General features: G+C 38.8%; 1 protein-coding gene across 1 annotated transcript in view; it reads left to right on the forward strand.

Annotated features, from left to right (window-relative positions):
* map3k22 (mitogen-activated protein kinase kinase kinase 22) overlaps positions 1-15,137 on the forward strand; it is a 40,672-nt gene that overhangs the window by 2,871 nt on the left and 22,664 nt on the right. Inside the window, exons 2-4 of the mRNA XM_055037519.1 lie at positions 8,206-8,289; positions 8,621-8,665; positions 13,573-13,670. Of these exons, the coding sequence (XP_054893494.1) occupies positions 8,271-8,289; positions 8,621-8,665; positions 13,573-13,670 (162 nt within the window). The 5' untranslated portion in view covers positions 8,206-8,270. The remainder of the gene's footprint in view (positions 1-8,205; positions 8,290-8,620; positions 8,666-13,572; positions 13,671-15,137) is intronic.

Raw genomic sequence — 15,137 nt, forward strand, 5'->3', positions numbered from 1 at the left:
GCTGTGTTTTACTGCTGCTCCTTCAGATTTAATAGGTCATTTGTCCGATTTTCTGAATAATGCTCTCTTTTATGTGGATGGCTTTATATTTGTGGTGCAAACTTGCTACAGTCCTACCCGTAACTGCAATATTTTTGTATTCAGGGGTATAAGAAAGAGTCTTATACCGTCTCCATAAAACTATTTGGAAACAACGTATTGTTTTCCCTTCCCTTCACAGTCAGGCACGACTTTGTGTTGGCCAGGCACATAAAATCCCAGTAAAATAGTTTTGTTTTCATTTTCCGTTCCTTTGCATTGAAATGTCAGTTTATTTGTGTCTTTGACAGCTGAATTAATTTCAGTGTTAAGAAGCAGGGGCCGAATTATATTCAGGGCTTAGAGTTCACGTGATTGAACAACTACAATAATAACTTTGTTCACTAGTAATTATGGTAAATGTAGTGATTTTTTTATCATTTACATTATGTTGAATGAAGAACTGGTCTGGCTTTTGTTCTTCTAGGATTTTGATAAAATGCTCTGGTCTGAGCTCTGGTTCTCCTGGAGAACTGGATGTGAGTTGCAGCCAAACTTCACCCCAATTATATATTTTTTGCATTACTAGAATGCACTGGATTGAATCATGGAAGTAATATTTTGGTCAAAAATGTTGAGTATGTTGAACGTGATTATTGATATAGATCAGCAGAAGATTGCAAGATTAGAAAAGGAGAGTGAGTGAATCAGTGAAAACAACCTTTGCCACCAATAGGCTCAGAAAATGTCCTCAGACCTAACATTCCTAACTGTTTTGTACAGAGACGTAACGTTTATGATTTGTTTTCCCTGTAAATTTGTTCAGCGTTATCAAATGTCATTGCTGCAAAGTTCAAAAATGCAAATGTAATCAAATCTGAACTACAGGACAGCATCTTGTCAGCTGTCCTGTAGCTGTCCTACATGGTGCTATGTAGAGTCAGTCTGGGTCTGCTTTCTTTATCTGGGAAAGGGCAGCGAGGTTCCAGCGAGGTCGGCGCTCCAGAAACTCAGAGGAAGTTGTCTCGATTGAGCTTTGTCTGCGAGGCCTGTCTGACTGTTAGGACAATGCCATCAGCAGCAAATGGAGCCCCGAGGCTGCAAGGACAGCCGGATAGACTACACACACTCTGGGTCGTACAATAACACGGAGGACGAGTGTGTCCCCACAGTGCTTAAAAAAAAAAAAATGCAGTAACTGGACAGACATTGCAGTCATTTAGAAATACCACAGATTTATTAACACTGCGTTCCAAGGTAATTTTTATTGACTGTATGTTTAGAACCGGTGTCTCTTCCTGAAGCACTGCTGTTTTCAGACACTTTGTTTCGTATGACGGATTCGAGTCTATGAGCTGTGTCTCTGCTCTGCTTGGCTTGGCTTCATTCGGGTGGAGAAACATAAGTAAATGTGCTTGTAATAGCACATCGTCTCATAATGGAAAACACAGCTTACTTTACATTTTGCACAGAGTCCCCTTTGCTGTAGGGTTTTGTGAGGAAGTAGCCAGGTTGTGGACAATTAAAGTAGGGGAATTTGTACATTTGGTTATTTTTCAGATCAGCTGATAGTAATTGTAGTTCTCTTTAATTTATCTCATTTTGACGATACTTCAGAGTCAGACTGAAATATCTCCATGCAAGATCCAGCCGTGATATTGGACGGACATAATCAGGGACAGTACTTGAGTTGACTGTGGTATTTAAATCCTAGTCATACAGTACTGAGGAGCCTAAAGTGTGGAAAGAAAATATCCCCTTATGCCACCACTACCAGCAGCTTGAGCTTCTGCTCCGAGGCAGGATGTGAGTTAATGGATGTCAGCTGCAAATTAGGTGTTTCTAATATAGTGGCGGATGAATGTAAAGCCGACGTTATCTCGAGGATCTCTCCTGTCATCAGTGAATTTTGTGAAAGTTTTATTTAACTTGTAGTCTGTGTAACCTCTTCAGGTGATTGTGGCAAAAAAAAAAAAAAAAAAAAAAGATTAGTAGCCTCGTACGTAACAAAAATGGTCCAGGTGCTTCCCGAGTTAATAAAATGAACTACTTTTCTTAAACTGAGATACATTTTGAAATAATCCAAGGTGTCAGAATTGTATTTTACATCGTCATTCATGTGGCATTAGATTTAGAATAATCAGAATAAGATATTCGTCCACTGGAGTCTATTAGTTTCTGTGACCAGCATCATAATAAGCCATTGATCATTTTGACCCATTTTGCTCTTACATCATCAAGCCAATTTTGTCCACACAACTGCTTTATAAAGGACATTTTCTGTTTTTACAGACCACTCTCTGTAAACATCGTGAAGTATTTTCCATATATGGGTGAATAAATTGACTTGGTGTCATTTTATCTGCTGGTTTCCTATTTGTTAGCACTTCGGGGGTGGTGGGTACCAAAAAGAGACAGTTTCAGTCTGAATAAGTGGCAAAATATCAAAAATATATTTATATATATCAATGTCATTTACACCTTTTGTGCTTCCTGTGACTTCATTCTGAAACAGATAGTTGACCTTAGAAACAGAACATGTGCTTTTTTAAAAAACACTTGACCACTTGGCTTTGGTAAATTCATCTATAGTGAACAAAACAAATCAGAATGGTGTCACCTGGTGTTTTTATGCATCTAATAAGCAATTGGCTGTAAGATTAAGAAACGTTCTATCATATTTGGTGTTTAGTTTTTCTCAACATGTTTAGATTTAACATTTCTGTTTACACTTGAAACAAAAGTTAGGACCTTACAAATGATGAGCCCAAAAATTAGATGTGGATTTTAAGACTCAGTGTAAAAGCTTTGGTTTCCTCACTGCAATGACGTATGTGAGCAAAGCAAAGGGAGGAAGGGTTTGGACACTTAAATTAAAGCTTTCACCTCAAACAAAATAAGCTCCGCAGATAAGTTCATGTATATAAACACTTCGTCTGGCTTATTAGCGAGTGAAAGGACGTGCTGTATTGTCCTGCTTCCCAGAATCAGCCAACACACACCTTCTGACTCATGTGGGGAAGCCACACGGCAGTCTTGGCCTGCGTTCAGGATGCAGGACACCCCCACCGCTGACCTTTGTGAAAAGAGTAAATCATATAAATAACTACGACTTACTAATTACCCTTCTCTTCCTGTACGTTGTGCGATTAAGACAATCAGTGCTGTGTCATAAAGTCAAGGGACATTATCTCAAACTTACTGATTCAGAATACATTTTTACCTGTACTTTTCCCTTCGCATGTTTGTTAGAGTTTAAATGTTTCTGTTCACTGTTCCTGAAATCCACTGTAATCTTTCCAAAATGTCAAAAATACATTTTACGCAGTTGTTGTTGTTTTTTTGTTTTTTTTGCATGAGATTCTCAAAGCAGCAAAAGTGTGAGTGAAAAGGCATCATGGTGTTTGTAGCAAAAAATGACATTTTACCAAGTAAGTTATAATGATTTTCATAACAAATCAGCAATAAATATTCTTACTGCTGCTAAAATATTTCATTGTTTCTGTCTGTTTTTTGACCACAACATAGAATGGAGCCCGTGTTCCCAAAAGTTGTATGTAGTACTCATCTTCAACTATATATCTAAAACATTTGGTATGTTATTGCTGAATCTGAGTTAAGCATTTGACAAAGTTGATCTGAAAAATACTGACAGAATTGCTGTAGATATAAAGGTACTAAATTTGTTCAGAATTTATTTGGAACCAGGATTAGTTTGTACAAACACGTTGTTATGCACTCAGAGATTCACACACATTCTGTTGGTTTTAGCTTTGCTCCTTTATTATATTCCTGGCTAATTGTATGAAATGTAGTGCCATGTTCTTTATATGTTATCTCAAATATAACAACCAAATATAGTCTGTTTCAGTGAGGAATTTGTGGTACAGCTTTATTTTCTGCAACATGACTGTTCATGCTCTTCGTGGCCAGAAATATTTCCAAAAATCTAAATTTGTCTCTCTTGTCAGAAAGAGAAAAGTGAAATGTCCTTCCTCTGGCATGTTATGACAACATAAAGTTGTCCGATTTTGAAACTGTAATTTCTTAAAACGCATGCCTTGCTAACTGTGATAAAAAGCCACGTTTTTTTTTTTTTTTTGGAGCAGCATATTTTGCATCTTTTCTAATCCAGATTGTACCGATTTCCACAATTCTGTGGACCATCTTCTTTAGCCTTAGCTGGGAGGTGGAAGCCCTCTGAGCACTACGGGTTTTGGATGCTTGACCTCAGAAATGTTGATTACTCTGGGACTCCACAAGTGATGTCAAATATGAGGCCATGCTGCTCAGACCACCAGGCAGCTGCTGAGCAGTCTAAAGAAAGAGGGGGGTTCCCTTGGAGACCAAGGCCAGCATTACAGTGTTTGCTTGGTTTGAAGGTGACGTAAGAGAGCTGTAAGAGCTTGGTGTGTGCTCGCAAGCATATACATGCTGACCCGCATAGTCTGGGCTGCACTCTCCCGTCAATCACTGTAACAAAAATAAAACTGCAGTATAAAGTTTAAAGAGTTTAGCTTCACTGTTTTTTTTTTTGGGATGTCCTTTTTGATCGGCTTTGGAGTGGCGGTTTATGCTTCGACAAAAGTGAGAAATCTCACCCTATTGGCTGATTTTATCCGCGAGAAATGCGTTCCAGTGTTTGCAGGTTTGTTTTACACAGTCCTGTCACTCAGTACGTGTGGCTGCTGAGCAACAAGCACAGGGGGAGCACTATTTAGTATTTGATCTTCGATAAGCAGGGCTGTCACTTTGCCCACTTGTGTGGAGAACTGGGCTGGCAATCAGTGGGCACCTCCAGCTCGAAATCATGCTGTGCAGAGGGCCGAAGCAGATGGACCATCTGGTGACTGGCAGCAGAAGGACAGAGGCTTACTTGTGTGTGACTGTCTATGTGTGTGTGTGCATGGCATCGACAGACTGGGCGGCATGGTGTTGGAACACCACCTGTCATGTTCTTCGTCTCTTTCATGCGTGGTCAGTGGCAGCAGACAAACAAGCCCAGGCTAATGAAGATATTCGCAATGAAGATATCAGATTTTCTTTTCTTTTTACACTGTAAAACTTGTCATCAGCTGATGTCTTTCTTTATTATCTTCACTTTGAATCCTGTATACATTTTGGCCAGTCAAGTGTCATTTCTCATGCAATGTTTATTCTTGTAAGTCTTTTAGCATTCAAGACGTTTAGCCTCTGTGTTTCATCTGTAAATTGCTCTCGTGCCCGTTTTTCTTGTGGTTGTGAAAAGTTTCCTCGCTAATCCAAGAAGAGAAAGGAGGACCATTTTTCTGCCATGAGTGTTAGGGACAAGTGTTATTTTCTGTACACAGACTTAGAGGATTCAAAACACTTAAGAAAACCAGCCTATTTTGAGAAGCTGAACAAAGTGAAGAACCACTTGCCTTTAAGTCATATTTACTAGATAATGTCTCTTATCAAGTTTTTATCAGCTTTTTTTTTCTCCAACATTATTCACTACAACTAAATTAATGCAAACTAATATGAAGTAAATTTGTACAAGAATGACCCATGACTCCTGGACAAAAGCACCACAACCTTGCAAAGACTAGCAGGTTTAGTTAATAGATGCTAACATATGGATGAACGTCTTTTGTTAATGCATGTAATAAACATCTGTATGATATGAATTTACGTGTGGTGCATAAATAATTTTGTGTGAAAGTTTAGTGCAAAATGGCCAAAACTGTACAAGTATGGCAAGGAGGTCAAATGTCTGCTTCATTCGAGTTCACTGAGATGAATTATACACTGAAAGCCAGAAAACAAGCTTGATTTGTTCAAGACAAACAAGATAAAACGTTTAAATGCAAAAGTAAGTCAATATTTATTAAATTATTTGTATCCCTAGAAAGGGTTCAAAAACACAATTTGAGTGATACCTGCCTATTCTACTTGTATGTAGCACAAAACATGGGAACACCACATGTGTATTCTGCTATATGTTACCAATACAATTAAGACTAGATGTTTATTTATATATATATATATCCCACAGTTCCATCATGCAGTTGCTACAGTTGGCAGTTTTTCTAACGAGATGCCAGAGAATCTGGAGGAGTGGCCAAGGATGGAGTAACACATGGCGGTTCTCCCCACCTGTTGCTCTGCATCTGAAATTAGACTAGTTTACTCTGCCAGTGTTTGAACAAAATAAAATGCAACTGTCTGGAAATATATTCGTCTGTGATGAAAACATCAACAATCACGGATCAAAATCAGGGATCAAAATGAATTGTAAGGAAAGGTGAAGTGTTTGTAGGTACATTGTATGAAAGTGCATCGCCAGGCTTTTATGTTGGAGAGTGATGTCAGCATTTGGATTATTTACAAATTCCCTTCTGTTTGCGAGTTGGTCCGGTTGCAATTCGACCAGAGAAATCGAGCTCAATGGGACAAATTGTAGAAGAAGCATTGAAGTGAAATGAGAATCTAGTGGAACTGCATAGGAAGACAATGGCCTGGTTAGAGTAAATCCATTATGACAAGCAGATATTTATTGGCTCTTTAGCCAAACATCTCAGGTAGGAGGACACTTTGTTTCTGTCTCTGAATTGGACTGGATGTTCAAAAATTCAAAGATTCATGCAGCAACTTAACTTATTTTACTTAAAGGGCCGTAACATTGTGTTTGAAACCAGTGTTTAAAACACAGCTACCTCTCTGGGCTTTGTCCACCAAACCGGTTCCACAGCTTACCTGCTGCTAGAACTTACTGAGGACCAGTTCTTTCTGTGTCCTCTGAGTTCAGTTTTGGCCATAGCACCAAAAACTGGAGATATCCCAGACAGTCCCAGATGCTGATTTGCTAAAAGAAAAAAAAAAACATCTTATATTAGGAGCTTTGGGCAGGATCATTGGGAAGAGCAGCCAATTAAAACCTTGTGAGTAACATATTTTAAAATTTCAAAGTTTAATTTGAATATTTTTGGTCAAACTAAACATTTAAAAAAAAACTATAAAACACAATACTACAAAAATGTTAGTTTTGTCACAATGACGTGGTTCCGATTAGACTCTCGGGTGGTGGAAAAACAAACCAGTTCTTTCTCAGAACCGGTTAAGAACTGGTTCCAACACCAGCGCTGGTTAGGAACCGGAAAAAAAAACAAAAAAACACACTAGCAGCTCAGTTCTAAAATTCTCATTTTGACCTAATTTAAAGAACTTCTGACCTTTCTAATTAATAGTTAGCGCTAACATAAGCAGATGTATTGCCTAGTAAAGGCTTTAAAGATTGAATTTTCTCGGTGTTGGCCTCTGCAAACTAAAAATATATTTAGAATAGGTGTTAGGTTTAAACTTACTCTATTTGCTGTACATATGCATAAAGCTTTGTTGGGGTAATTGATAGACACTGTAATGGATAACAAATGAGCTCATAACCACATTGTTGCACTGTGGAGCAGCTGTTCTTTTTTTTTCTAAAGTTCCTGTTCCTCTTTTGTATTTCTGCTCTTAAATAGCAGACAAATATGTTCCTCAGCATTTCAGTGAATTTTATCTATAAGACCCCTCATAGGGCACAGTCATTGTCTCCAAGAATAGTATGCATGTTAGTAAATCTTTTGCTATTACATATATGAAAGGTATTTGGGTCAAGTAGGGTAGAAAGTCAATGATTCAGCATTCTTCCTTTGTCATAAACGAAAAGCATTGCCTTCAGAGCTAGATAATTCTTCCTATATGTTATGTTCCTTTTTTTGTTGTGTGTCATCTAATGAGCGCCAAGCGCTCATTTTATTCTTTGAAAGATTATGCCCTTAACCTTAGCCAGGTTTTTCTCCTGTACTCCCAAAGGCTGCATCATGGGATTTAGGCGGTATGCGGCTTTATCATTAAATCCTCTCAATGAGGCTCTCTTGCAGTTTTGATAGAGGCAATAAAAATACATGCGTTACCAGCCAGCGACAAACACAGCTCTTGGCCGCTCTGTTGTTGTTTTTTTCATAAAAGGATATGCCAATCTCAGGAGAGCAGGTTAGAGAAAAGATTAAATAACACCAGCATTGAGAGCGATTTAGGAAATAAAACCTTTGTGTTGGTACCACCACCTGCTTCCTGTTTAGTCATTGTTTTTGTGTAATCACAGAAATATTATGCGGCTAGCTTAAGGAGAAATGGCCCAGTTCGCAGATGTTGAAAACCTGTTGTTTTTCTTTGTCTCAGGGTGAAGTCTTCGTTTTCAGAGAGAAGTTGAGCTCTATGCTCAAGTTCAACAGGGCCACTTCCTGATGATGACAGTAAACATGGGTAAGTTGCTTTTGAAAGCAGGTTGCTCTATGTGCATTCATACAGAAACTTCTACTTCCACTACACTTCCTCTGGCAGGAACAGTAGAGATAGGAACAATTCAATAAAGAGCAAAGTTATATTTAAAAAAAAAGGGATGTGAGATAAGTAAGTAACATTATCATTTGGAAATGTTGAATTTATGCCTTTATTGATCTTCAAACCAGCCACATCTGAAGATTAACGAACTTGCCTGAAGATTTCTGAAAAATAGCAATCAGCAGTTAAAGTATTTGCTTCAGAGCTTTTACTATTATGATCCTAAACAAGTACTGCTTTCTTTCCACGACAGATGACGATCTCCAGAATGGACCTGGACAGCACAGGAACACACAAGGTAATGAAGCACTAATGCTTAAATTAGAGAAACGTGTGAAATTTACTTTTTTTTTGTAACATAGCACATAATGTAAATCTGAACATCCAATAAGCTCTAACATCTAATGAGCAGTCAAAGAAAGATAAAATTAAAAGGGAAACTAATGACGATTCCCGCTCATCATCTAGTCATTACCTGATGTAAAACACACTAAAACAAATCTTCATTTCCATGTGCTCTGATGAAATATCCTTCCCTTTTTTTATTATTATTTTATTGCAATATAAATTTCAGAAAGCAAAATTGCTAAAAATGATGTGACATGAGTGATTACATAAAGACATTATGTAAGAACATGGTGCTCCTTGCCATTGCAAGGAATTACTTCCGGTAACAGGTCTGTACCTGCTCGCTATGAGCATAGCTAAAGGAGCAGAGGAAGCTAAGTAGCAGTTTTATGCATCCACCTAACTGTATGAACAATATCTAAAAACATCAATATAAAAAAATGTCATGCAATATATAGATTTCATCAAGTTATTGATCAAAAACTGGACTTTTGGGACGAGCCTTGTGCAAACATTGCTTGCACAGCTATTGTTACACACCTACAGTTCCCCCAGCATGACATCAAAGCTATTACTTCTAGTGAAAGATTAACTCTAAACGCTTAAACATTACATCCATTAGGTCTTAAATTGACTGTGCTTCATTTTTCGGTAAGCTGAGCAGAGACTGGTGTTTACAGTGGGTCTGAGCGTGTGTTGTACGTCAGAGATTAGACCTGGCTGCTGCAGGGGAGTGAGGACACATTTTGGCTCTGGCTGCTAATCCCGCCGGATGCCTTTGCCATGATGTGTCTCTCAGCTCAAGGAAATCCCCTCAATGTCTTTCCAGGCAGTTTGCCTCACTCTTCACAGCCTTCCTGGTCTGTGCACAGCACTGATTTGCAAATAGTAATAATAGTCTCTCAAAACAGAGGCTATTCTCCAAACAAACTTAAGGTAAAAATGCGAGCACCCATGTTTGGTTTGCTTGAGCAGCAGTGGCAAGCAGACACCTCCTTTTATGTTGACTGTCTCGGACAGCAGTTTCTGCCACTTTCACGGTTTCCACCTTAATCCTGAGAAAAGGGGAGAGGGAAAAAAAAAGATGATGATGCAATGTCCTGTAATCAGTCTCCATTGTGCAACTTTGCTCACTCTCTCCGGCTTCCTGGAATTCCCCCTGTTCTTTTGTGGGTCACATTTTACCCAAGACTGCAGGGGGGAACTCAGGAAACGGACTGCAGGTATCCCAAACTGTTCTGCACATCGGACCCAAATCCTTGGTCACACTCGCTGTGCTTCAGGAGTGTTTTTTGCAGGCAGTTTCTGAGTCACTGACAGTGTTGGTGTGGCTTCCCACCGCGCTGGTGGTTAGCCTTGGCTGGCCTCTACCTTGGCGAGTGGCCGTGAATCAGGCCCGAGTGAGGTAATAATTTCATTTATAGGCCGGCTCTGTTCACCACCACGCATTTCTCACACACCGACTGCCCCCTGCACCCGTCAGACTCCTGCTCTCCCCACGCTGCTATTATCCACAGGCAACAAACCAAGCCTCCTACACAGAAACACACAATCATATTCACTTGCGGGACTGTGTTTGTTTTGTATCCTTGACTGCGAGGGCCTCTGGTAGTCTAGCGCTCCGGGCCTGGGCAGGCTCAACAAATCACTGGAGAGACTGTGATAGATTTTCTGTTTAAAAATGTTTTGTTTAATGTCTATGTCATAGTCATACAATGTATTTATAAATGATGAAGAAATTGGTTGCGGTCCATCATTATGAAAAATGTTTCATAAAAGAATAGGCCAATAAAACCTGTCTTGTACAGTGCCCTCAAAATATTAACGACACTTTTTTTCATTTTGACACTTTTAAATCCACAAATAACACAGTCATGATGAATATGTTACTGCACATGTTTTACAAATAATTTAAAAAGTATTTATATTCAGCCCCCCAAGTTAGTCTTTAGAACACCGATTGCTGCATTTACAGATTTTGAGGAACTTCCCTGCCACCATTTTACATCTGGAATTGTTTTTATTTATTTATTTATTTATTTATTTATTTTGCTCATTACTTTTTCCAAAGAGCTTTGTAAATCAATTTTCAACTCGTGGTCCACATTTTGAATTAGATTTTGCTTTGGACTTTGACTGGGCCATTTTGAAACATGATTCTATCTAACGCAGATCTCTGGTTAGACTTCAACCGGAGGGAAGTAGCGATAGGTTAAGGTGTTAAAGCGTACTTTATTGCTTTGTAGTGTATTTTTCTACTGACAGAAGCCATTCATTCTAGAAAAAAGATGGCACCCATAATATTTGTCCTGCAATTAGAGTGGCAAGGGGAAGAAAAAAACAAACAAAAAAACAGTTTTTCCTTGAGTCAGTCAGAAATCCATGAATGTCCTGTGTGGAGTAATAAACCAGGTTTGCTTGCTTGCGCTCAGAGCAGTGATTCAGTTCCTTCCTGTTTGGACAGGCCGGACTGAGCGGTTAGTCATTCACCTCTGTTGACGCCACAGATTATTATAACTACCTCTGCCTCCTGTGTTTGTATCAAGAATAAAGATTCGGCGTGAAGCCCTGCACATTTTTGCTTGGAGAAGTATGGGGCTTATTTACATGTGTCATCACCTTTCTGTCTTTTAAGACTCAGGGAGGGAGATACTGGAGGTGATTTTTCTGTGTCAAAATTGGAATTGTTCACACAAATAAATAAAATGATAAAGTTTTGTGCTACAGGGGAAAAACAAAACAAAAAACTGGGCAACTTTTCAGCAACAGAGGAAAAGCATATTATTCCAACTTTGTTATTTTTAGTGGCCTGACTTAATAAAGCCACAAGTATTTGACTGGGTAATTACACCATATTTTGCCGGATTTATCGCCGTTTGTTCTAAGAATATCAGTCCGCCCCCTTGCACTGTTTCCACTATTTGCACTGGAGCTGAGATATGGTGGGTGTAACTTTTCTTATCGCTCTGCATTATTTAGTTTGTCTCGAAGTGAAGGGAGTGTGCCGTGCAGCAGAGAGCTGTGGATCGTTTCGTACCTCACTCCAGCTGCTATGTGGGGATAGGGACAGAAAAAATAAATAATGATGTACCACTTCTATGAGTTTGGCTCAGGGGGATCGACGCCTTTTCATGTTAGCTACCCAGCCTCAAAGATTACAGAGAAAAACATCTTAATCATTAGTCTTTACACTATCTACATTGTCCAAAGTCCTGGATGTTCTTTTATGCTCTCTTCTCTTCAGCTCATACCACTGGATTTCTTTAGGACTTATGTCTGGGAACCAAAATGGCACAGGGAGAATTTTCATTTCCTCTTAATACCATCAGGTCAAAGCAAACAGACTTTCTGTACGATTTATGTTCTCCCTTTAGACCGTTTTTTCAACCAATAACACACTAACACTAATTATTAGTGAATTTTTACAGATAAAGCTATTTTGGAAAATGTTCAATTACTCACTGCTCCTAGTAAAATTTAACTTCTATTTAAAAAGTAATTTCAGTACTTCTGCTGTGTATTTGATAGGGCCTTATCTCAGTTTATCTTTTAAAAATGAGAAATATATTTACCACCCTTTTTTTCTTTTTGTTAATCTTTTTGCAGTGTTAGTTTGTTTTTTTGGTAACCTCGGTTTATTTGTAATTGTGACAATTACAAAATTCTAAATATTTGTTTTACAAGTCCTTCAAAGGCACTCAGGAAGACATTTTCAGTTTCTGCGCGTGTGAAACTCAGCGTATGAGTTCACAGAGGCATTCACTTTTATTTAATCACTGCTTCTAGTCTAGTCTGAGATGTGAGCAGAGAAAGTCAGACTGATGCATCAGTAACATCATCCCTGTTAAAGGGTGTCCCCCTGACCTCTGGGTGAACCCAGCGGACAGACCTGCTGCCAGCGGACAGCCGGCCGCACGGATGGAGCGGGATCAAATTTCATCTTGGCTCCCATCTGCTGCCTGCGTTAGCCGGTCTTCCTGATGTCCCCAGTGGTCTTCCACGCTGAGACACTCTTCAAGAGCGTTTCTTCAGCTGAAAGAATGCGGTCTTTCCTGCAGGTGCTGTTTGTCTCACACACCTGACCTGGTTTCTGCGTGGGAAAAATTGTGTGTGCATTTTAGCCATGAATGAGCTCGTCACTTATTCATCCTGCAGGCAGGCTTGAGCGGAGGTCAACCACCTCTTCTTTATACCGTAGACACGGCTCGGATAATCGCTTCCATTAACGCCTCTTGATATGGTAATGCCTGACACGCTCGTCTGCATGATTATCTCCTTTACAAGAGGGAGAGTGTGTGTTTATTTGGCATAAGAGAGATGTCAGTAACATAAATGTTGTCCCATTTTACTTTAAGTGTAAATAATGATCGCTTTCAATTTTAAGCTTTCACCTGTTTTGTTTTATTTGCCTGAAATAAGTTGCTGCTATTCAGAAAGGGAAAAACTCGAACAGCCTTGTGCAACAGAAACTCATGCAATAGATATACTCTGTGCATTATTGAACATTATTGATTCATCAATAGCAGCACTGAAAGCACCCAGTTAGTTAAGATCCTTCTGTTTGAGTGCAAACGGTTGAGATGCATGTGTGAATTAAAAAAAAAATAGATAAAAAATTAGTGAACAACCACTGGAATTTTCCCACTAGTGGAAACTCGACAGATGGTGAAAGAACAGGAAGTAGCAGCCCAGGTGTTGCCTCATAAGTGTGGTCTGAGGCAACACAAGCTGCAGCTTTAACTGCATGACAGTCGTCAAATCGGACTGTTAAAAAAGCCTCCAAGTGGAACTAATAAAAATTAAGTTGTGTCTGTTTCTTTCTCTCGTTTTTATTTTTTATGTGTCTTCTGGCTGCAGATGACGAGGAGGCACTCAACTCCATCATGCAAGACCTGGCCGCTTTGGGTCGCTACTCCAGCCACAAGCACAAAAACAGAACCTTACTCTATAAACAGGTACACATCACATCTGAATGCATTCATATCTCATCTGCTCTGCTTCTGCAGCTATAATATTCATATCTTCCAGAATGTCTGACTGACTTAAATATAATTATGTCCAAATGCAGCTTCTCTTGCTACAAAACTAACTTGGAAGTCATGGAAGATTCTCATTTACATATAAAAACTTTAGATTGTACAGATGCCTTTCTATAATTGCAACAAAGCATTATAGAAACCAGTTCAGTTTATAAGTAATGTTCACATGTTAACTAAATTTTACAATTTATTTTAGTTAATAAAGCTCACAGCTGATGATTTAGTGTTTTATTTCTCTAATTTTCTATTATTAGTTTTATTATTGAAAAGAAATAGTTTCTTTTTTTTACACATTTTAAAAGCTTTTAAATGTAAAAAAAATAATAGAATATTTTACTGCTTCCTGCTTTTGTACCTCCTTAGGTTGGTGTTTTAAGCTTGACTTGTATTTACTGAACTGTTAGAATATTAAAGCTAATTCTACTGCTTTAAAACTTGTCAGAGGTGAAAAGCTTAGCTTAATAATAATAATAATAACTAATAATAATAGATATTTATTTTAGGATAAAAAAGTGCTTCTGATTTCAAAAAATTATTCGATCTAAGTTTGTCTTTATGCCAGAATTACAGTGAGTTAAGCCTAAATTAGAAGAACATTAAATAAATTCCAGCCAGGTTCATGTTATGCAGTCGAATGTCCAGAATGTTACACAAAACTGATGGGCCCACGATTGTTCGTATACCTGGCAGACGAAGCTTCAATGTCATGATTTCATTTCACCCAGATTAACATTCCTCAAGCATCGTGAGGGGTGGACATTAAAATATCTCCTTAAGTTAAATCTCAGTGTTATCCTTTTTAAATAACAATTTATTAACTTGTTCCTTTGACCTTGACCGGCGTTCTGGGTTTACTCACAGTACCTCAGCCACTCTGTCATCAGGATTCATTTTTCTGGACTGAGACGTTGTTTGCTGCCAGAGTCAAGTAAAGGTTGTAGTAAAGGTGCATTCTCATACGAATGAGCTTATTGTGACTGAGTCTCATTCGAGATTTACAAAAATCAATTCAGTAAATGCAGGACTGGTAAATGAAAGCAGTGCTGGTTTCGTGTTGCTCCGAAAAGTTGCCTCTTCACGCGTTTGTTTCCCCGTCCGTGGAATGATAATTGGCGAATCCTCTTAAAGCGGCAGTGTTTATGAGGAGAAGTAAACAAGCTGGTGAGGAGCAGAGAGAGTTTCCGCCCAGACAGCGGCTCTCCTCCGTGAGAAGGGGTAAACTCGTCCCTCTCTCCTAATTACACCTCCCCCCTAAATTTCACCCAATCTTCTGCGCTGATATGATGTCAGCGTTAGTTTATCACAGTGACCTCCTGCAGACTTACAGGCTCTTCTGGATTCCTGCTCCCTTTGGTTAATACTTTTACAAGAACACACACAGAC

Source organism: Poeciliopsis prolifica, unplaced genomic scaffold, assembly GCF_027474105.1.
Source record: "Poeciliopsis prolifica strain line A6 unplaced genomic scaffold, Auburn_PproV2 SCAFFOLD012, whole genome shotgun sequence".
In the NCBI taxonomy this organism is placed as follows: Eukaryota; Metazoa; Chordata; class Actinopteri; order Cyprinodontiformes; family Poeciliidae; genus Poeciliopsis; species Poeciliopsis prolifica.